General features: G+C 43.0%; 1 protein-coding gene across 20 annotated transcripts in view; it reads left to right on the top strand.

Annotated features, from left to right (window-relative positions):
• The window catches only part of LOC106569536 (F-BAR domain only protein 2), a 78912-nt gene extending 62500 nt beyond the window's left edge, over positions 1 to 16412 (top strand). For 7 of the 20 annotated variants that reach the window (XM_082955901.1, XM_082955900.1, XM_082955898.1 and 4 more), the window contains 11 exons: positions 168 to 821; positions 1329 to 1441; positions 1809 to 1941; positions 3381 to 3467; positions 4120 to 4179; positions 4777 to 4888; positions 9599 to 9754; positions 10770 to 10902; positions 11787 to 11986; positions 12207 to 12436; positions 12727 to 16412. In XM_082955901.1, coding sequence (XP_082812027.1) covers positions 168 to 821; positions 1329 to 1441; positions 1809 to 1941; positions 3381 to 3467; positions 4120 to 4179; positions 4777 to 4888; positions 9599 to 9754; positions 10770 to 10902; positions 11787 to 11986; positions 12207 to 12436; positions 12727 to 12749 — 1901 coding nt within the window. In that variant the 3' untranslated portion in view covers positions 12750 to 16412. The remainder of the gene's footprint in view (positions 1 to 167; positions 822 to 1328; positions 1442 to 1808; positions 1942 to 3380; positions 3468 to 4119; positions 4180 to 4776; positions 4889 to 9598; positions 9755 to 10769; positions 10903 to 11786; positions 11987 to 12206; positions 12437 to 12726) is intronic. The other 13 variants (XM_082955913.1, XM_082955912.1, XM_082955911.1 and 10 more) reach the window with 9 other exon arrangements.
• The last annotated feature ends 7793 nt before the right edge of the window (positions 16413 to 24205 follow it).

Genomic DNA, 24205 nt, shown 5'->3' with positions numbered 1-24205 from the left:
GTAGATGGGCATCCCCAAGCCTTGTTCTTTGAGTGAAAAAAAAGTACTATTTTGTTCAGTATAATGCAACAGAAATCATTATATGACGTAGGAATATAAAGATGTTTGCATGAGTACCTTTGTAAATGTTAGCTAGTATGGTTCCTCCTCCTTACTCTGTGGTATAGGTTCATCACTCTGCCCTGCCCTAGACGGTCATGTGCCATCTACAGATGAGGGGGTGTTACAGCAGGAGCTCTCCTCTCCCCCACCTGCAGACGGCCTGCAGCAGGCCAAAGGAGAGGTCACCCCTCTACCTTCCTCCACCACCACTACCACCACCACCTTCTCTCCATGGAACTCACCAGCTGACCCCTTTCTGGCCCTGAAGCCTATCCGGGCCCAGAGCACCCCCATCACCCGGCAGGATGAGCCCATAGAACCCCAGGATCCAACCCCAGCCCCCGCAGGCCCAGCCCCCGCAGGCCCAGACCCAACCAGCATGCCTCAGGGAGAGAACCAGTCTGCCTTTACCTGGTCCCAGAGCCAGTGGATCGACGTCAACGACGACTTTGTGCCAGTCCAACGCCAGCAGAGCTGCGGTCCGGGTACAGGTCCGGTCAACCGCGACCGGACCCAGTCTAACCCTCCTACCGGCAGGCCTCAGTCTTGCCGGTCCATCTGTTTCTTCTCTGATGACCCCGCTGACCCCTATAATAAGATGGCGCTGAGCAGTGGGGTTGTGGAGGTCAGCACTTCCTCTGTCTCTGAGGTCTTTTCAGCACTGACAGAGGGGATGGTGACAGCAGCAGCAGCAGCAGCAGCTAGCCAAGCACACAACGGTAACCTCTAGCATGGCATAAACTGAGATGGGTTTTTTCCTGAGTGAAGTGTAAAGTTTTGCCTTTGCCATTTTTCTCTTTTGTACTACTTTTAAAATTTTTTTTTGCAGTTTCCAGCTTTTATAACTATTATTTTATTTCTACCTTATTTACAATATGTTTTGTTGAATAATGTATTTTTCATTTAATGTGGCTTTTTGTTTTTGTTTTGAGGGGCATATGCTTGTTTGCCTTAGAGAATTGTTAACACAAAGTTTTGTGAGTGATTGGAATTGTGTTCTGTATTCATTTTATGCTTTAGAATTTGTGCATGTCGTGACTTCTGTGTTGATGCATGGTTTTGCATTACTTTGAGTGACTCAGTGATGTCTAAAAAGTTCAAATTGCACTGAACCTGTTAAGAATTGTATCAGAAGTATATTACATATAGTGCAGCATGTTTTACCTCATCATACCCTGGATTCTTACTGGAAGTTCTTTCCTTTTTGTCCCTCCTCCTCCCTGCAGTGCCTGCCCTGGCCCGACCCACTACCCCTCAAACTGGGGCCATGGTGGCTCCTCCACGACCCTCTTCCAGACCCAAACTACCCACAGGAAAACTCACAGGAATCAATGAAATTGTGAGTACCTGCCCAGTATCAATCTCCACGTGAGTACCTGCCCAGTATCAATCTCCACGTGAGTACCTGCCCAGTATCAATCTCCACGTGAGTACCTGCCCAGTATCAATCTCCACGTGAGTACCTGCCCAGTATCAATCTCCACGTGAGTACCTGCCCAGTATCAATCTCCACGTGAGTACCTGCCCAGTATCTGATAGAGAATCTCCAGTATCTTCACTAGACTTAGAGAACCTAAACTGTGGGTATTGAGTATTGAGTATTGTTTTTTTGTTTTTTTACTCTTGCTATTTACACTGTATGGGGTTAATTAGTGGTATCCATTACCATTGGTTGATTTCTGGGTTTGTGCTGTCTAACCAACCAGGTGCGGCCGTTCAGTCCGACCAAAACGTTGTCCAACGCCAGTCCTCCTCCGGCTGCTCCCCTGGCCCGGGCAGAGAGCTCCTCCTCCCTGTCCTCCACTGCCTCTCTCAGTGCCTCCAACACACCCACAGTGGGTAAGGACATAACCAAGCTCCATCACCTCCTCTCTCTGCGCTCTACTCCTCTTTACAGTCTTCTCCTCTCCATTCCCCTCTTCTCCTTTCACCTCCTCCCCTCTCCCTCAATTCATATTTCTTTATCACTTCTTCTCATCCCTCTCTCCTCCCTTATATATTCCCTTTCCTCTCCTCCTTCCTCTTTTATATAGTCCCTTTCCTCTCCTCCTTCCTCTTTTATATAGTCCCTTTCCTCTCCTCCTTCCTCTTTTATATAGTCCCTTTCCTCTCCTCTTTCCTCTTTTATATAGTGCCTTTCCTCTCCTCCTTCCTCTTTTATATAGTCCCTTTCCTCTCCTCTTTCCTCTTTTATATAGTCCCTTTCCTCTCCTCTTTCCTCTTTTATATAGTCCCTTTCCTCTCCTCCTTCCTCTTTTATATAGTGCCTTTCCTCTCCTCCTTCCTCTTTTATATAGTCCCTTTCCTCTCCTCTTTCCTCTTTTATATAGTCCCTTTCCTCTCCTCCTTCCTCTTTTATATAGTCCCTTTCCTCTCCTCCTTCCTCTTTTATATAGTGCCTTTCCTCTCCTCTTTCCTCTTTTATATAGTCCCTTTCCTCTCCTCCTTCCTCTTTTATATAGTGCCTTTCCTCTCCTCTTTCCTCTTTTATATAGTGCCTTTCCTCTCCTCTTTCCTCTTTTATATAGTGCCTTTCCTCTCCTCCTTCCTCTTTTATATAGTGCCTTTCCTCTCCTCCTTCCTCTTTTATATAGTGCCTTTCCTCTCCTCCTTTCTCTTTTATATAGTGCCTTTCCTCTCCTCCTTCCTCTTTTATATAGTGCCTTTCCTCTCCTCCTTCCTCTTTTATATAGTGCCTTTCCTCTCCTCCTTCCTCTTTTATATAGTGCCTTTCCTCTCCTCCTTCCTCTTTTATATAGTGCCTTTCCTCTCCTCCTTCCTCTTTTATGTAGTGCATTTCCTCTCTTTCCTCTTTTATGTAGTGCATTTCCTCTCTTTCCTCTTTTATATAGTCCCTCTCCTCTTTCCTCTTTTATATAGTCCCTCTCCTCTTTCCTCTTTTATATAGTCCCTTTCCTCTCCTCCTTCCTCTTTTATATAGTCCCTTTCCTCTCCTCCTTCCTCTTTTATATAGTGCCTTTCCTCTCCTCCTTCCTCTTTTATATAGTGCCTTTCCTCTCCTCCTTCCTCTTTTATATAGTCCCTCTCCTCTTTCCTCTTTTATATAGTGCCTTTCCTCTCCTCCTTCCTCTTTTATATAGTCCCTTTCCTCTCCTCTTTCCTCTTTTATATAGTCCCTCTCCTCCCTCTCGTATTCCCTTTCCTCCCCATATTTTCTGCTTGTTTCCTTTCTTCCACTCTCACCTGACCTAAACCCACTTCTTGTCTTTAAACCTTATTGGGCTTCTCTCCTTCCCTCACTCCTCTCCTCCTCACAGGGCCTGAGCGTATCTTTCGTCCCTCCCTCTCCTCTCCGGAACCAGAGTTCCTCCTTTCTCCCTGTCCTCTGTTACTCCTCAGCCAAAGTGAGTCCCCTCTCTTCCTCCTCCTCCCTCTACTGCAGTGGTTCCAAACCAGGGTTACTAGGACCCCTGGGGGTACTTGGTCTATGCACAGGGGTACTTGAGAAGACTAATTAGACCATAGACCTACTGTTAAAATGCACAAAGGAGTACTTCAGGGGAACCCCGGGTAGAGCAAAATTCAGTTTGTGGTACAGTAACCGAGAAAAGGGTTTTATTGTCACAAACTGGATAGGTGCAGTGAAATGTGCTGTTTTGCAGGGTCATCTATAGTAGTACAGCGCCCCTGGAGCAAATGAAGGTTAAGTGCCTTGCTCAATGGCACATCAACAGGTTTTTCACCTTGACAGCTTGGGGATTTGAACCAGCAACCTTTCTGTTACTGGCCCAACGCTCTAACCGCTAGGCTACCTGCCACCCAGTGGGAACCACTGCTTTACTGTTCTGTCTCTGTGAAGCCTACTACACAGTGTCTTTAGGGTTTCTCACCATTCTAATCTCACACAAACGCTCACATTCACACACAGGTGTTTTGGTTGAGAGCCCATTACCTTGTACCATCTCACCTGCCCAGTACCATCAACCTCACCTCATCTCACCACTTTCTGTGGCTTTTTGGTTTCTTTCCTATTTTTCTTTTGTTGGGCCTTTAAAGAGGATGATGGTTTCATCGGGAAGCTGCCCACCTTTGAGAAGTGCTGTGAAACGCCTTCAGGTAGGGCGTGTGGTCAGTCAGCCCGGACATGCCCCTTTTTGTGACACACTAACAATGTCTGCCTGCTCATGAAAAATATATCTTCTTAAAGTGTCTCTGACAGCGTAATCAACATAATAACGAGTTCAGCATGTTTGTGTTCTGTTGAATAACAAGTCTGGAGGTAGGAAGTTCATTCCAGTATTTAACTTTCTGACTCAAAGATCCCTAACAGTTATTCACTCAAATGATGAATGGTAACCTGACTTAATAATACCTCCTCTTTTATTCAAACAAAATGTCATTCCTGGACAGGTAGGATTATTTTTGCATGTAATGGCTTGGATATTTTGAAATGGAATTGTTCCTCATTTTCTCCGTAATGACTGACCTTATTTGGTAACTTAACTGTGTTCTTCAGGTGTTGTTTTTTGCATGAATAAGTGTGATGCTTTTGATATTGAATTGTATACTTCAGTAATAATAACAGTACACTCATTCCATCTTGTTTGGTCTTACTCTCTCGTCCTCTCAACCTGTCCCGCTCCCTCTTTACCTCCCTCTCCCTCTACCTCACTCCATTTCTCCACCCCCACCTTCATTCCCTCCCTCTCTCAGGGACGTCTCGCGGTCCCAGCCCAGTGACCCTGGCGTCCCAGGATGCCTTGCCCATTGCTGTGGCCTTCACAGAGTCTGTTAATGCCTACTTCAAAGGAGCTGATCCCGCTAAGTGAGTCTCACATGACCACCTACAGCTCAGAGAGCTGGCCCCAGCCTGGGTCTGACACACACTGCACGCAAGCCAACACACACCTCACACGTACAGTACCAGTCAAAATTTGGGATACACCGACTCATTCAAGGGTTTTTCTTTATTTTGACTATTTTCTACATTATAGAATAATAGGGAAGACATCAAAACAATGAAATAACACATATGGAATCATGTAGTAGCCAAAAAGTGTTAAATTAATCAAAATATATTTTAGATTCTTCGAAGTAGCCACCCTTTGCCTTGATGACAGCTTTGCACACTCTTGGCATTCTCTCAACCAGCTTCACCTGGAATGCTTTTCCAACAGTCTTGAGGGAGTTCCCACATATGCTGAGATCTTGTTGGCTGCTTTTCCTTCACTCTTCGGTCCAACTCATCCCAAACCATCTCAATTGGGTTGAGGTCGGTGATTGTGGAGGCCAGGTCATCTGATGCAGCACTCCATCACTCTCCTTCTTGGTGAAATAGCCTGTACACAGCCTGGAGGTGTGTGTTGGGTCATTGTCCTGTTGAAAAACAAATGATAAATCCACTAAGCTCAAACCAGATGGGATGGCGTATCGCTGCAGAATGCTTTGGTAGCCATGTGGATTAAGTGTGCCTTGAATTCTAAATAAATCACTGACAGTGTAACCAGCAAAGCACCATCACACCACCTCCTCCATGCTTTACGGTGGGAACCACACGTGCGGTTGGAACCAAGAATCTCACATTTGGACTCATCAGACCAAAGGACAGATTTCTACCGGTCTAATGTCCATTGCTCGTGTTTCTTGGCGCAAGCAAGTATCTTCATCGTATTGGTGTCCTTTAGTAGTGGTTTCTGTGCAGCAATTCGACCATGAAGGCCTGATTCACGCAGTCTCCTCTGAACAGTTGATGATGAGATGTGTCTGTTACTTGAACTCTGTGTAGTATTTATTTGGGCTGCAATCTGAGGCTGGTAGCTCTAATGAACTTATCCTCTGCAGCAGAGGTAACGCTGGGTCTTCATTACCTGTGGCGGTCCTCATGAGAGCCAGTTTCATCATAGCACTTGATGGTTGTTGTGACTGCATTGACTGACCTTCATGTCTTAAAGTAATGATGGACTGTCATTTCGATTTTGTTATTTGAGCTGTTCTTGCCATAATATGGACTTGGTCGTTTACCAAATAGTCCTATCTTCTGTATACCACCCCTACCTTGTCACAACACATCTGATTGTCTCAAACGCATTAAGAAGGAAATATATTCCACAAATTAACTTTTAACAAGGGACACCCGTTAATTGGTTGAGAGAATGCCAAGAGGGTTCAAAGCTGTCATCAAGGCAAAGGGTGGATTTCTTTTTTGGTTACTACATGATTCCATATGTGTTATTTCATAGTTTTGATGTCTTCACTATTATTCTACAATGTAGAAAATAGTCAAAATAAAGAAAAACCCTTGAATGAGTAGCTGTGTCCAAACTTTTGACTGGTGCTGTAGACACACACACACACACACACACACACACACACACACACACACACACACACACCATGAACAACCATTGGGGCATACACTGAATGTATAAAACATTAGAAACACCTTCCTAATATTGAGTTGCACCCCCTTTTGCCCTCAGAACAGACTCAATTTGTCGGGGCATGGACTCTACACCTGTCAAGCATTCCACAGGGATGCTGGCTCATGTGACTCGAATGCTTCCCACAGTTGTGTCAAGTTGGCTGGATGTCCTTTGGGTGTTGGACCATTCTTGATATATACGGGAAACTGTTGAGTGTGAACAACCCAGCAGCGTTGCAGTTCTTGACACACTCAAACCGGTGCGCCTGGCACCTACTACCATACCCCGTTCAAAAGCACTTAAATATTTTGTCTTGCCCATTCACCCTCTGAATGGCACACATACACAATCCATGTTTCAATGGATTAAAAGGCTTAAAAATCCTTCTTTAGGCCGCCCAAGTGGCACAGTGATCAAAGGCACTGCATCGCAGTGCTAGAGGTGTCATTACAGACCTGGGTTCGATCCCGGGCTCTATCACAACCGGCCGTGGTCGGGAGTTCCATAGGGTGGTGCACAATTTGCCCAGCATCGTCTGGGTTAAGGGAGGGTTTGTCTGGGGGGGCTTTACTTGGCTCATCGCGCTCCAGCGACTCCTTGTGGCGGGCTGGGCGCCTACAGGCTGACCTCGGACATCAGTTGAACTGTGTTTCCTCTGACACACTGGCTTCCGGGTTAAGTGGGCGCGGTTTGGCGGGTCATGTTTCGAAGGATGCATGACTCAACCTTCGCCTCCCGAACCCATTGGGGAGTTGCAGCGATGAGACAAGATCTAAATTGGGGAGAATAAAGGAAAAACATTATAGAAGCATGAATCTGTCTCCTCCCCTTCATCTACACTGATTGAAGAGGATTTAACAAGTGACATCAATAAGGCATCATAGTTTTCACCTGGATTCACCTGGTCAGTCTGTCATGGAAAGAGCAGTTCTTAATGTTTTGTAAACTCATACTGCATTCTGGTATTCAACTCGTCCATACACATAATATGTTTCACAAATAATTACACAGGCTAAACTTTGCTCCATATTTCACACTTATCTTACACAAGCATGACGAGCCAGTGGGCCTCTCTCTCTCTCTCTGTGTGTGTCCGGGTTTCCAATAGGAAAATGTGGTGCCGGACATTTAACCGGTAGCATTTTAATTTACAGGACATTTAAGAAATGTACCGGACCCACGTGCATTGGGTGAGTAACCTGATTAGGACGTCCACCCATAGTGCTCAGAATGACAGAAATCACATTTAGTTTATGGTATTTCATCTTAACACAACATGCAACTCAAAGATGGAACGGTGTGTGTCCTTCTTAACGATTTCCAAAGCGCAATTTGAAGATGTAAGAATAACTGTCCACATATGCTTTTCCTCAGCCAACAAGATGAGTAGCGAACAGCAAAATCACTGGCCTATGTCAATCTACTATCGCCCGTAATAAAAAAGTTGACTTATTCTATTGGTCATCTTGTCATTCTGTGCGAGAAAGAAAGAAATAGCCTATTCCAAACAGACTCTAGGACAGTTGTGGGACGATAGATCCCAAAATCATACAGCCAGTAGACCTAGGCTACATCCAAAAATTGTTAAAGTAATGAGGATCATGCAACAGATCAGAACGTTTAGCTTAAAATGTTGATCAAATATTGTTTCTTTACATTATAAGTGCAGCAATGTGCACAGTGCAGTAGGCTATATGCGAATGTTTGTTCAGAAACACACTGCACATGTGAGCGGTTTCATGAGATGTAAATATCAGTGAGAAATGTAGAAAGAGGGAGAGATCTAAAGACTAGCACGGGTTACTAATATGACTAGGATTGTGCCTTTGGCTACTGGCCAATGAAATAAATTTGATTTGAAAACCAATAGAACGTGAGAGAAATAGGCTACTGGTTTCAATGGCATATGGAAGTCTTTATAAAATAATTGCCTGCGCGTTTGGTTGGATTTTGGCTAGGCTACTTTGAAGCAAGGTAAGAAATTCCACGTAATATGTAGTAAAACCATCAAGTTTCAGGTAATTTAAGCATATGTTTTCAAAATGCATACTACCTCCAGCTCATTGCAAAGTGGTGTGTGACGCGCTGAAGCGTGCCTAGTTGCCTATGCACTTGAGTCGGAAGTACGCTTAAATGACCAGAAATAAAAATAGCAGCTATTTTTAATCGTGGCCATTGTTTTCAACACACAATTGCATTTAGAATTGCTGCTCAATTATTGGGCTTATAAAAGCATGTTTCACTGCAGCAGCATCAAACAGCTGTTTGATGAGCTGTAGCAGCAGCTATCGTGCTACATCGTGCTACATCGTGCTACATCGACTGGTATTTCAATCAATGAATAGGCTGAAATGCCCCTTTTTCTTTTCTCCCTGACAATTGGCCGGCGCCAATTTTATTTATTTCATTTTCATTTTTTGGGGTCAAAATCCATCTATTAGCGGCTAATGGAAACCCTGGTGTGTTTGTGCGCACGTGCGTGCACGTGTGTGTCTGCTTGTGTGGAATGTTTAAGATTTTGGTAGGCCGACACCATTCTTTCAGAGTGGATAACCCACACGGGGCAGATTATAGTCTGGGGCAGAGAAAACATACACCCTTTTATTGGTTAACTGCTGTTAAATTGCTGCTGTGCAGAAGGCTTATTTTTGCAGGGATTAGCGAATGGAACATTTCATAAGCATTGCAGCGGACACACAGGGCAGGGATAAGTCTTGCACATGGACCACGCTGCAGCAGACTGGGATGGGGTTAGACCAGTTGGTCTTGTTTAGATTTGGACTAAGGTAGCCTTGGACTGGGTCTAATTTAGACTTGGGGTTCTATTTAATTGATGTAAAGGTAATTTCCGATTGAGCCGATATGGATTTAATAGAGCTCTTGGACTGAGTTGAACTGGGTCTAATTTAGACTTGGACTGAGTTCTGTCCGGATTTAGATCACTGGACTAACTAAAACTGAGACTGTGTGAACTGCTTCAGGCTATAGAACTCTGTGGTAGACTGGACTAGTGGACAGAGGCTTAAAAACCCTTTGTGTGCTGCTGTGCCCCTCAGCGGCATAGTGAATATCACCTTTAACCCTTAATGTGCTGTCACTCCTTTACTCTCTAGGTGCATAGTGAAGATCACAGGTGACATGACCCTGTCCTTCCCCATGGGTATCATCAAGGTGTTCACCAGTAACCCCTCCCCTGCCATGCTCACCTTCAAACTGAAGAACACCTCCAAGCTGGAGCAGATCCTCCCCAACCAGACACTTCTGTTCAGGTGAGTGGAGAAACTCAAATGTTCAGATCATGTTTTATTCACAGTTGAATGGTTAAACATTCAGACAATGTTTGAAATAATCTGATGGATCTGTAGTTACCATACAGGTGTGTAGGACCACAGAGAAACATTCAGCTAATGATTAGTACTTATTCTATATCAGTAAAGGCCACATTCCAATACAACTGTGTGTGCGTGCGTGCATAATGAACCAAAGGAAGTCTAACACTGTTTGAAAACCAAACTGGAGCATGTCAGTCTATCAGGGAGCCAGCCAGTAGGGAGAGGGGTGTTGATGGGATGAGGGGGACGGGACGGAGGATGAGGGGATAGAGGGGTATGTGGGGGGGGGAAATTGGATTTCATCAGTCATAAAGCTTTCATTCTCCTGACAGGGAACTATTTTCCACCATTCCTCCTCAGACATTAGTTTCATAACAAGCCATGTCTACAAGAGTGTTGCATCAACTTTCAACAAGCTATCACCTCATTCCGCACGCGCCATCACCTCATTCCGCACGCGCCATCACCTCATTCCGCACGCGCCATCACCTCATTCCGCACGCGCCATCACCTCATTCCGCATGCGCCATCACCTGATTCCGCACGCGCCATCACCTCATTCCGCACGCGCTATCATCGCACGCGCTATCATCACACGCGCTATCATCGCACGCGCTATCACCTCATTCCGCACGCGCTATCACCTCATTCCGCACGCGCTATCACCTCTCAGTTAAAGCTTGTTGTGTTTTCTCTGGTATAGCCAGCATGTATCTAGCCATATCCATCTTTATTTTCTTCCCTCTTTTCTTTCTCTCCTTCTTGCTCTGCTTTCCCTGGGTAACCCTGAGACCACATAGCTGGACTAATTGAATCAAATGGAATTCAGATTTAATAGCTGGGTGGCAATAAAAGGGTCATTCTTTCCAAGCTATTGGAGCTCTGTACACACACAGAGCCACTGAGCAGAGCAATGAATAATTGAGTCATCGTTTTCCCGTGTGTGATCCAGTGATCCCTCACAAAGTGATGCTCATACCAAGGATTTTTGGTTCAACATGCAAGCTCTCACATCGTACCTCAGGAAAGCCTCAGAGCAGAACCCTGCTGCATCCTACCACAACGTTGACATCCTCAAATACCAGGTTGGTCCCAGACTAAACTAAATCATCTTCAGTATACTGTAGACTCCTATACTATACACTCACTCTTGTAGTAATAATGCAAAAGTCTAAAAGTAAAATGTTTTTGACTCCAAATATGACACACTTATTACCATCACTTTTGAATTTGTAAATGTATTTATCGAACGGTTTATGAATGTATTAATTGTTTTTGGTATATCTTCACATTGGTATGAATGATTTGGGAGACGGTCAGGAATGTGTAATAGTTTTTTTTATTTCTTACCCAAATTACTGCGCACCGTGTAAAGGCACGGGGAAACAAACACCATACAAAACACAGGGTAGAAACCCAAACAAAAGATCGAGGAGTACCTCAAATAAATAACACAAGCGCACAATGATTAACACACAGGACGAGACCCGTAATCATCTGCACAATGATTAACACACGGGCGAGACCCGTAATCATCTGCACAATGATTAACACACAGGACGAGACCCGTAATCATCTGCACAATGATTAACACACGGGACGAGACCCGTAATCATCTGCACAATGATTAACACACGGGACGAGACCCGTAATCATCTGCACAATGATTAACACACGGGACGAGACCCGTAATCATCTGCACAATGATTAACACACGGGACGAGACCCGTAATCATCTGCACAATCCACAAGGGCACGAAAGCCAAAACACACAGCACAGGTACTCACCCGTACCAACGGACATTGTAACAATAATCGACAGCACAATGGTGAACCAAGGACACACTATACAATTACTAATCACTGGGAATAGGGGCCAGGTGTGCCTAATGAAAGTTCCGGAGGGATCCATGACACATGATATTTGCCCTTTACCCTCTGACCTCATGCTGTGTCCCTGTGTATGCAGGTGTCCTCTAAAGGAATCGCATCGACCCCTCTGAACCTGGCAGTGTACTGGAAGTGTGACCCCGCCACCACTGACCTGAGGCTGGACTACCACTACAACCCAGAGTCCATGCTCTGTCCTGGCCCTCTCTCCAACGTACAGGTCCTAGTGCCTGTAGATGGAGGGGTCACCAACATGCAGTCCCTGCCGAATGCTATCTGGTGAGAGAAACGACCAGAGAATATGTGGACATCATTACTTTTTAGTTATTGACGCTTTGAATGATTGATTGACTCGTATTGACTGATTGATATGAATTTTTCCATGACAAAAGTAGTAATAGTGTATCGATGGTTTTCATGTCTCTGCGATAGAGAGTGGTAGTACAACTACGTGTGTAAGCTACATATTCACAAGTCTTCTTTCGTCTCTTTCCACCAGGAACTCAGAGCTTAATAAGTCTCTCTGGAAGCTGAGTGATATCTCTGAGAAGTCTGATAATGAAGGCTCGGGGTCTCTGAGGGCTAAGTTTGAGCTCTCCGACGGCCCGTCCACCCCAACCACCCTGGCTGTGCAGTTTATGAGTGAGGGGAGCACGCTGTCTGGGGTGGACATAGAGCTGTTGGGAACCGGGTACAGACTGTCCCTCAACAAGAAGAGGTTTGCCACGGGTACGTATAGGACCAGAACCTAGACACAAAATCTGACAACTGATGAAGGCTTGTGCAGCTGAAACGTATAGGTGCAGGAATGAAGCAGAGCAGTATAAACTGTGAATGGGGTTTATTTTTCCCTACTCGCCACATGATCTGTTGTTACTTAGGTAGACGTGATGAGCTACAGGTAATATCATGTTGTGACTTGAGGTGAAGAGACTTTTCCCTTTTGGTTAGTCAAATGTGAATGATGTGGTCTATATTGTTGTCTAACCTGAGTGGTCCATGTTTGTTCCTTCTCCTAGGTCGTTACATGGCAGACTGTTGAGTAGGCACGTCGTCCTGGACCCCCAAGCACAACGACTTTATTGAACATGTATTTTCAATATTTTAGTCCTTTTTGTCCTATTTATTAAAGGGGAGAGGGGAGAGGTGCAGCAAATACAACAGGTTTTTTGTGACGCATCCAAACACTTTGCATTATGTCCCAATGTACCTTGTCTGTCTCGAGAAGAGAGCTTCTCAGTACAGTAAAGCAGCGCTGAGTATTGAACACTGTTTAAAAAAGAATAATAAATGAAGTTGGGCTGTCAGGAAATGTAAATGTATAGATATTGAGAAGTGTAATGCTTTCTGATCAATTCAGACTTTTATAAAGTCAGAACCATAGAGTTTCGTTATGTAACAATGTATGGATTATATATACATACATATTATATACAACAACAAAAAATGTCAAAATGAAACAAATCTGCACTAACAATCTAAAAATATATTTGTTCTCTCCTTTGTAAATTGTGTATGTATTCCACTGAAGCTCTTGTAGTAACAAAGATTCTGGGTAAAACGGTGAGAAAAGGGAAGAAAGAGGAGAGGAAATGCCACACAATCGTCCCTCATCCCCCTCTCCTTCTCTTCTCCATTGCAAGTACGATCACCGAGTATTTTACTTTGTGAGACTCAAGTCATGTTTTTTGCTGATTTACCTTTATTTCCTGGGTTCTTTTTATTCTCATGTGCAATGAAGAAATGAAGGTATAAGCTGTATTTTTTTAAACTAAACAGATTCTCTCAAATGTTATCATGGCACAACATTAATCGGTTGTCCTGTCGCTTCTGACAACTGGTAATAACACAAGGTCAGCTCTCTTCTCTGACACAGGTCAGCTCTCTTCTCTGACACAGGTCAGCTCTCTTCTCTGACACAGGTCAGCTCTCTTCTCTGACACAGGGTCAGCTCTCTTCTCTGACACAAGGTCAGCTCTCTTCTCTGACACAAGGTCAGCTCTCTTCTCTGACACAAGGTCAGCTCTCTTCTCTGACACAAGGTCAGCTCTCTTCTCTGACACAAGGTCAGCTCTCTTCTCTGACACAAGGTCAGCTCTCTTCTCTGACACAAGGTCAGCTCTCTTCTCTGACACAAGGTCAGCTCTCTTCTCTGACACAAGGTCAGCTCTCTTCTCTGACACAAGGTCAGCTCTCTTCTCTGACACAAGGAAGGTCAGCTCTCTTCTCTGACACAAGGAAGGTCAGCTCTCTTCTCTGACACAAGGAAGGTCAGCTCTCTGACACAAGGTAGGTCAGCTCTCTGACACAAGGAAGGTCAGCTCTCTGACACAAGGAAGGTCAGCTCTCTGACACAAGGAAGGTCAGCTCTCTGACACAAGGAAGGTCAGCTCTCTGACACAAGGAAGGTCAGCTCTCTGACACAAGGAAGGTCAGCTCTTTTCTCTGACACAAGGAAGGTCAGCTCTCTGACACAAGGAAGGTCAGCTCTTTTCTCTGACACAAGGAAGGTCAGCTCTTTTCTCTGACACAAGGAAGGTCAGCTCTTTTCTCTGACACAAGGAAGGTCAGCTCTCTGACACAAGGAAGGTCAGCTCTTTTCTCTGACACAAGGAAGGTCAGCTCTCTCTCAAAAGCAAAAAAACTAAACTTAACTGACCTCACTGCCTCTTTCTTTCTGTGGATAAATTCATTGAAAAACTTTTCTCTATGCCCTTTTGTATGTTAAAAAAGCACCGCTAACGAAAAGAAAAAGCAAGTTGTTGTTTTATCTTATTTTTGGATGTTGAAGGGAAAATGCTTCCAGTTTCTACACCAGTCAATCCAAAAGGCATCTGTCTTCCAGAAACTGCTGGTCCAGTGGACTCACTGTCTCAGTTCTGTGTCTTTGCTATGATGTCGTCTTTTCTACTGGGGTATTTTGTTCTATATTTGATCAGATGGAGATCTTTGTTCCCAAACCGCCTTCGGTCTATTTGAGAGCACTGGACAGCCTTCTAGCCGAGCATCTTTATCACAATCCAGCCAAATCAATTCTAGAAATGCCTTAAGAAAATATACCTTGTCATCTTTTGATAATGGTAATAAGATGCTATCCAGTTGTGATAGGCTACATTTCTGCCGTGTTTGCCTGTGAGGAGAGAGACAGACAACAGTTCTTGGTGCTGACTCGATTTCATACTGAGTGGTTCATTCTTGCCTTATATACCAATGGAGGACCAGTATCTAGAAGGGCTACATCTCCTAGATGGAGAGCTGCATACACCTTATGTAGCAGTTCTATCAATATCACTAACGCGGGTTTTTGACGACCTTTTCCAATGCCTTCTCCCCAAAACCACAGTTTTGACAGTATAGATAATGATCAGAGTACAGTATTTTCATTACAAACATTGATATGGGCACACCAGTAACACTGATTGTGGACTGTTAGTGTTCCATCATGTATGTGGCCATCTGAACACTGTATGCTTGTAAACTCCTGGCCCATATCCACAAAGCGTCTCTGAGTAGGAGTGCTGATCTAGGATCTGGCCATATAATATGATCAATACTGAATTAAAAGACAACTGATCCTATATCGGCACTCTTACACTGAGACGCTTTGTGGATACGGACCCTGGTATTTGGTACAGTTGATACTGTTAACGTTCTGCTGCTTCTGAAATGGCACCCTATGCCCTACAATATATATAGTGCAATACTTTTGATCAGTAGTAGTGCACTATGGAATAGGGTGCCTTTTCAGAGGCGCTATGTGTAGATATGGTTAATCGCATCGCTTACTAGTAAATGTGATCTGACCAAACCTCAAGATATAACTTTTCAGCACAATAAAACACCTAGTCCATGTGGCCAGTCTGCTAGAACTATGAGAAAATACCTAGTCCATGTGGCCAGTCTTCTAGAACTATGAGAAATGTGATTATTGTTTAACAGTGTTGATCGAGATGCATTTGTGAAGTCAATGTCTAAAATAGGATTTGTTTTGTATACAGTACAATAAGTCACAATTATGTTTTGTAAGGCATGGATTAATCATCACTGTTTTGAATGATTGGTCATGTTTTATTTCTATGTATACGGTTTTTAAGGGTGATATTTGTTTAAGATACAGTTTAAGACTCCACCTTCAGTAGAATTGTAGAGGCAGATACTAACTTGATTTGAATGAGGGGTAAAATTATACACAAATAATATTTTCCAGAACACTATATATGGCCCAACCAAATAATGTGTGACTATCCGAATGGAGTTGGAGTTTACTAAACTAAAGCGTTATCATGGAAAACAAACGTAGCATGTAAGGAACGTTTTTAAAGAGGGGAACAGCGTATCAAAATCAGAATTTAAAAAAAAATGTATGGAGTTCTCCTTTAAATATCATATCAACTCTCGATTCACCCGCTAAGATCAGAAACCCCCATACAGAAACTGAGTATATATGCAAAGTATATTTAGCGAGCTGGTTCTTGCTGTCTCTACATAGCATCCAGTGATTTCTTTTTTTCTTGGAGCTTGTCACTATGATGTTTGTTTGTATGTCAAAAGGAGAGTTTAGTTTGATTTCTCATAAAATGTACATTTTTACAAATATCTCAGCCACTTTTTTTTTTTCTGTTCACTTTATGATCGATCTCAATGTGCCTGTATTAAATGTATAATATATGACTATATACCTATATATAAAAATGACTACTTGAAATTGTCTCCTGTATGTTTTTCTGTCCAGTTTGTTTTTTTCTTACTGTGCACCTGTGTGAATCGTCTACATTCTGGATCCTAGATTCTAGGATCAGTACTTCTATTAAATCATGATGTAATATTGTCAAGGGGAGATCATTCAGATATCACGATCTCGTCTAATCATTTTCAGACATGAACCCTATATCAACTAAAGTTAATAGCTCCATATTTAGGCCACTGTGTACAAGAGCGATCTGTAAGGGACACACTTGCATAGCGTTGCATTTTAAACGATAGAGGTCGATTTCTGGGTCGGGATTGTCGAGTTAGGCATGATTTTGTTTGGGGACTGCAACAAGCCCAAGCTCTGAAGGGAAAACCGAGTGTGCGTGCCGAGGCTGAGGAGACTTTGTTACAGTACTATGAAACCCTGTGTTACAGCAGTGCAGTCGGAGCAATTTTGCTTCATTAACAAACCCAAGTGGAGAGTTTTACCTATTGACCTCCCAGAGACCTCATTAAATTCAACTGACTGGTTTTGCCTCTACTCTCCTGGCTCGGCTTCATGGCTCGGCTTCATGGCTCGGCTTCATTCAGCCCCACAGAGGTGTATGCAAACTCCTCAGAGTTAAGTCAACAAATGACAGGACAGGTTATGGTTAGGATGACTATATTCTCTGAGTTGTGTGATTTTTTTTTTAGCATAGGGGAAAGGACTTGGTGTGGAATAAATAGGAGATCCTGGTAAACTCACTGCTCATATGAACGTTCCTGGCTGAGTTTGTTTTTCTTCAGGAAGGCTGAGTTGGCCTTCTGAGACTGACACATCACATTAATTTAATATGAACACACTGGTACACCTTTAGCCTCATTTATACATGTAAAATGTGTTCATAATTGGGATTGAATATTCTACATACTGGTACAGTGTGTGTACTGTATGCATTGCTTAATTTTTCTTAATGTCTGACCATTTTGTTTCATTATATTCAATACGGCCACTGTCTGTACAGTACTGTCTTTATTCAAGATACAGTGAGGGAAAAAAGTATTTGATCCCCTGCTGATTTTGTACGTTTTCCCACTGACAAAGAAAGGATCAGTCTATAATTTTAATGATAGGTTTATTTGAACAGTGAGAGACAGAATAACAACAACAAAAATCCAGAAAAACGCATGTCAAAAATGTGATAAATTGATTTGCATTTTAATGAGGGAAATAAGTATTTGACCCTCTCTCAATCAGAAAGATTTCTGGCTCCCAGGTGTCTTATATACAGATAACGAGCTGAGATTAGGAGCACACTCTTAAAGGGAGTGCTCCTAATCTCAGCTTGTTACCTGTATAAAAGACACCTGTCCACAGAAGCAATCAATCAATCAGATTCCAAACTCTCCACCATGGCCAAGACCAAAGAGCTCTCCAAGGATGTCAGGGACAAGATTGTAGACCTACACAAGGCTGGAATGGGCTACAAGACCATCGCCAAGCAGCTTGGTGAGAAGGTGACAACAGTTGGTGCGATTATTCGCAAATGGAAGAAACACAAAAGAACTGTCAATCTCCCTTGGCCTGGGGCTCCATGCAAGATCTCACCTCATGGAGTTGCAATGATCATGAGAACGGTGAGGAATCAGCCCAGAACTACATGGGAGGATCTTGTCAATGATCTCAAGGCAGCTGGGACCATAGTCACCAAGAAAACAATTGGTAACACACAACGCCATGAAGGACTGAAATCCTGCAGCGCCTGCAAGGTCCCCCTGCTCAAGAAAGCACATATACATGCCTGTCTGAAATTTGCCAATGAACATCTGAATGATTCAGAGGACAACTGGGTGAAAGTGTTGTGGTCAGATGAGACCAAAATGGAGCTCTTTGGCATCAACTCAACTTGCTGTGTTTGGAGGAGGAGGAATGCTGCCTATGACCCTAAGAACACCATCCCCACCGTCAAACATGGAGGTGGAAACATTATGCTTTGGGGGTGTTTTTCTGCTAAGGGGACAGGACAACTTCACCGCATCAAAGGGACGATGGACGGGGCCATGTACTGTCAAATCTTGGGTGAGAACCTTGTTCCCTCACCCAGGGCATTGAAAATGGGTCGTGGATGGGTATTCCAGCATGACAATGACCCAAAACACACGGCCAAGGCAACAAAGGAGTGGCTCAAGAAGAAGCACATTAAGGTCCTGGAGTGGCCTAGCCAGTCTCCAGACCTTAATCCCATAGAAAATCTGTGGAGGGAGCTGAAGGTTCGAGTTGCCAAACGTCAGCCGTCAGAAGATCTGCAAAGAGGAGTGGGACAAACCCCTCCTGAGATGTGTGCAAACCTGGTGGCCAACTACAATAAACATCTGACCTCTGTGATTGTCAACAAGGGTTTTGCCACCAAGTACTAAGTCATGTTTTGCAGAGGGGGTCAAATACTTATTTCCCTCATTAAAATGCAAATCATTTTATAACATTTTTGACATGCGTTTTTCTGGATTTTTTTTGTTGTTGTTCTGTCTCTCACTGTTCAAATAAACCTATCATTAAAATTATAGACTGATCATTTGTTTGTCAGTGGGCAAACGTACAAAATCAGCAGGGGATCAAATACTTTTTTCCCTCACTGTATATCATTCTGAACATTTCATAAAGAGGGCATCGAAGTTATTTCACATGTGATGTAGTGTATAACCAGTGGTGAGGGAGAGAATGTGTCGCAGGAGACTAGAGGCGAGCGTCAGGCTTTGAAGCTGAGGTAATGGCGTGTGTGTGCTGGCACTACATCGTGCGTATTTACACAGCCGGTCATGCCTTATGTCACAGCTACTCCACTTCCAGACCTTGCTAATTGAAATAAAGCTTCTCTGAGCTACCCTGTCAGTCCACAGGCACATGTGGACCATCAGTGTGTTCGCTTCCCTCTCTCTCCCTGTCCACCTCACTCAGACCTCTGGCTGTGGCGTGTGTGTGATCTGGGCATGGGCTCTGTGTGTGTGTGTGCACACACTCAACATTTTACTCTACTTTTTTGTGAAGCTGTGTGGCTAATCTACTGACAGCATTGATCTGGATGATCAGAGAATCTGGAGTTAATTGAGAGGGTCTAAGAAGGTGGTGTTGGTTGAGAAAATATATTTCAGTTATAGATTGAAAGACGATAGTGTACTCTTAGACTATACTCATGAAGGTCTATGAATCTGGTATGGATTAAGTGGGTCTGTGTCTGTAGTCTTTAAGGATCTGTGTCTGGTATAGATTGAGAATCAGTGTAGTAACTGTTCTGGACCTGTTTAGCACCCCCTAGAGGCAGTTTAAGTACAGCAGCGTAGAATTGACCTGTTTGTGTCATGTGACAGGAAGCAGTTTCAGAAGTGAAGTAATGTGTAAGATGCGCAAGTGTGACAGAGTAGTTACAATCCTTCAACATAAGCTTTGTAAGATGCAATGTGTGTAAGTACATTTGTTTATTAACACAAGATAAATGTTTATCACAATTTTAAGAATTAAGAATTGAGTTGGCTGTTAGCTACTTTGCATTAGCTTCAGTGCTATTTCTCCCTATGGACACCTAGCTTAGCAATATCAAGCATACAGTTGCATTCTTGTAACTTTATTTTATATTTGACTCTAGATTGAGTACTCTTATTGCTAATTTTGTACATTTATTGCAGTTATTTTGGAAGACATTCTGCGCTCTATACTACTGTAACTGAAAACATGTACTTTTGTGTTTGTTGCAGTTTCACACTGTGATTCAAGTAAACTTCCAAAACGGCACCATGCTTCTCACAGAATTATTTGAATGAATGTTTATCTAACTGGATAGCTGGATAAGGGCTACTGTACATTTAGTGAGCCCAGTATAGTAAGACTTGTATGCCTCCACTCCTGTAGAGATCAGAAAGGAGAAATGAAAAGGGTAATACTTTGTCAAAATCAGGTAATACTAGCCAACCATGAATTACTTTGCCCTCATCACGTCCCTTTGCAAGACGTTGGCAACTTGCCAGTCAGAGCTCCAGTGGAAGAGGTCCTGGTACAGCCCCAGGAGAGGGTGGAGGAGATGTTAGCTGTCAACAACCAGAGCCTCAACAGAACTTTCCAAATACCTACATCTCCTCCCCCCAGCAGACTGATGGAATCCAGGTGCGAATTCATTACACCGATTCTGTTGAAAAATGTGTCTTAAACGGAACCGAACGAAGCGGGGAGGAACCTACCTGAATTTGTCCAATAAAAACTCTAATTTTCATTGCAAAACACAACTGTTTGGACTAATGATTACACCTCAGGTTCAGGTGGCATCCCTGGCCAGTATGCCCACAAAATGTTTCCACACAACATTGGCCTCTACATTGCATCGCTGAGCTCGTGCCACGGCGGGCTTCAGTGATGATGGTCCCCATGGTTGAGCATCACACAAACAAACAAATCAACAGCCACAACTAATATATTACCACTCCATAATATAGCCATATTTGTAAGCTGACCAGAAAACACTCACAAACATAATTTTTGCTTCTGAGTTGGTTTTATTCTGAGTTGTGTTCATTTGTGAGTTACTCCACCCACTTGTTAGGAGTGGAACGGCCCTGTGGCATTAGATAAACTCTAGTCTCAGGGGAGAGCACAGAAATAGATTGTGTAGAATTCCACATTATAGTGTGGCACCATTAAAGTAAGCAACCACTTATTTGGATTTCTCATAAATTCTATTTCTATGGATGATCTCTCGGAGCCTTTGTTTATTTTTATTTTCGTCTCCACTGAGAGGAATCAATAATCAACTGATTTGATTGAGTTGGAAAATCTCTTGAACTGAAAAAATGCAGGGACAACTTATTTGATCATTTGGTTCCATAAATTACATTTGGCAATAGGGGAGGGATTCTTATTAATACTAAGGCTGAGTGCAACAACTCAGCCTTATCCAACTAGGCCTAAGTGTAGCTTGTAAGGAAAATACAATCCCTTCTCCCAAGATTATCTCTACTGGGTCATCCAAAGACAGTGGGGGTCAAAGTTCTTGTCAGACTGACCCACAAGGTAAAGTAACAATATTTGTCTCATTGCCTGAGACATTCAAATGAATGTACGTATTTGGGGTAAACACACTGTACCAGTCAAAGTTTGGACACACCTACTGATTCAAAGGTTTTCTTTATGTTTACTATGTTCTACATTGTAGAATAATAGTGGAGACATCAACACTATGAAATAACACATAAAATAGATTTTGATTTGTTTAAAACTTTGTTATATTCTTCAAAGCAGCCACCCTTCGCCTTGACAGCTTTGCACATTCTTGGCATTCTCTCAACCAGCTTCACCTGGAATGCTTTTCTAGCAGTCTTGAAGGAGTTCCAATGTATGCTGAGCACTTGTTGGCTGCTTTTTCTTCACTCTGTGGTACAACTCATCCCAAACCATCTCAATTGGGTTGAGGTCAGGTGATTGTGGAGGCCAGTTCATCTGATGCAGCACTCCATCACTCTCCTTCTTGGTCAAATAGCCCTTACACAGCCTGGAGGTGTGTTGGGTGATTGTCCTGCTGAAAAACAAATGATAGTACCACTAAGTGCAAACCAGATGGGATGGTGTATCGCTGCAGAATGCTGTGGTAGCCATGCTGGTTAAGTGTGCCTTGAATTCTAAATAAATCACTGACAGTGTCACCAGTAAAGCACCCCCACATCATCACACCTCCTCCTCCATGCTTCACGGTGGGAACCACACATGCAGAGATCATCTGTTCACCTACTCTGTGTCTCACAAAGACACTGCGGTTGGAACCAAAAATCTGAAATTTGGATTCATCAGACCAAAGGACAGATTTCCACCGGTCTAATGTCCATTGCTTGTGTTTCTTGGCTCAAGCAAGTCTCTTCTTCTTATTGGTGTCCTTTAGTAGTGCTTTCTTTGCAGCAATTCGTCCATGAAGGCCGGATTCACCCAGTCTCCTCTGAACAGTTGATGTTGAGATGTGTCTGTTACTTGAAATCTGTGAAGCATTTATTTGGGCTGAAATTGCTGGTAGCTCTAATGAACTTATCCTCTGCAGCAGAGGTAACTCTGGGTCTTCCTTACCTGTGGTGGTCCTCATGAGAGCCAGTTTCATCATAGCGCTTGATGGTTTTTGCGACTGCACTTGAAGAAACTTTCAAAGTTCTTGAAATGTTCCGCATTGACTTACCTTCATGTCTTAAAGTAATGATGGACTGTCATTTCTCTTTGCTTATTTGAGCTGTTCTTGCCATAATATGGACTTGGTCTTTTACCAAATAGGGCTATCTTCTGTATACCACCCCTACCTTGTCACAACACAACTGATTGGCTCAAACACATTAAAAGGAAAGATATCCACAAATTAACGTTTAACAAGGCACATCTGTGATTTGAATTGCATTCCAGGTGACTACCTCATGAAGCTGGTTGAGTGAATGCCAAGAGTGTGCAATGCTGTCATATAAATATAAAATATATGTTTATTTGTTTAACACTTTTTTGGTTACTACGTGATTCCAGTATGTGTTATTTCATAGTTTTGATGTCTTCACTATTATTCTACAATGTAGAACATAGTAAAAATAAAGAAAAACCCTGGAATGAGTAGGTGTGTCCAAACTTTTGATTGGTACTGTACATTGGACATGTATTTTGGAATAAACCCCTTTATTATGTCCTTAGAGTACATTTTAAAACATGAAGCATCTTTATGTGACATACCACTGACTACAAGAGGACTTCAGCACTACATACATAATTAACCTGATTTATATTGCCTCTTATATGATATATCAATATGAAAGTTCAGAGTCTACTGAGTCATCAGTGCATCACCCATATGTATACTGAGTATACAAAACATTAGGAACACCTTACTAATATTGAGTTTCACCCCTTTCTGCCCTCAGAACAGCCTCGATTAATCAGGGCATGGACTCTACAAGGTGTTGAAAGCGTTCCACAGGGATGCTGGCCCATGTTGACTCCAATGCTTCCCACAGTTGTGTCAAGTTGGCTGGATGTCCTTTGGGTGGTGGATCATTCTTGATATATACGGGAAACTGTTGAGCTTGAAACACCCAGCAGTGTTTCAGTTCTTGACACACTCAAACCAGTGCGCCTGGCACCTACTACTATACCACGTTCAAAGGCACTTAAATCTTTTGTCTTGCCCATTCACTCTCTGAATGGCACACACACAATCCATGTCTCAATGGATTAAAAAGGATTAAAAATCCTTCTTTAACCTGTCTCCTCCCCTTCATCTACACTGATTGAAGTGGATTTAACAAGTGACATCAATAAGGGATCATACTGTAGCTTTCACCTGATTCACCTGGTCAGTCTATGTCATGGAAAGAGCAGGTGTCCTTTCATTACTAACCCTCATTACGTACTTGAAATACAAATAAGTGAATAATAATCAGCTTTCACCAATCATCAACTAATTGTTGAGCCATTTGATCGCTCTAGTTGAAGTAAGTCTATGCAGAATAACATTATCATTACATGACATCCCTATGATGACCCGTACTGGCCTTTTCTGATGGCTACTTCATTGAGGATAAATGTACGTTCTATGACTGTGATATGTGTTTATCCCACCTCTTAAGATGAATGCACTAACTAACTGTAAGTCGCTCTGAATAAAGGAATCTGCTAAATGACTTCAATTTAAAATATATGGTGTCAGCATGACCACTTGGTCCCCATAACGTGTCCCCAGAGTACTGAGGTTATGATGTGGCAGTAGGAGTGACAGGAGGACATACAACAGGGCACTCAGTCCTGGACTTTGTTCTTCACTA

This window comes from Salmo salar, chromosome 01 (assembly GCF_965601325.2).
Source record: "Salmo salar chromosome 01, fSalSal1, whole genome shotgun sequence".
Lineage (NCBI taxonomy): Eukaryota > Metazoa > Chordata > Actinopteri > Salmoniformes > Salmonidae > Salmo > Salmo salar.
This window is presented reverse-complemented; position numbering and strand designations above follow the sequence as displayed.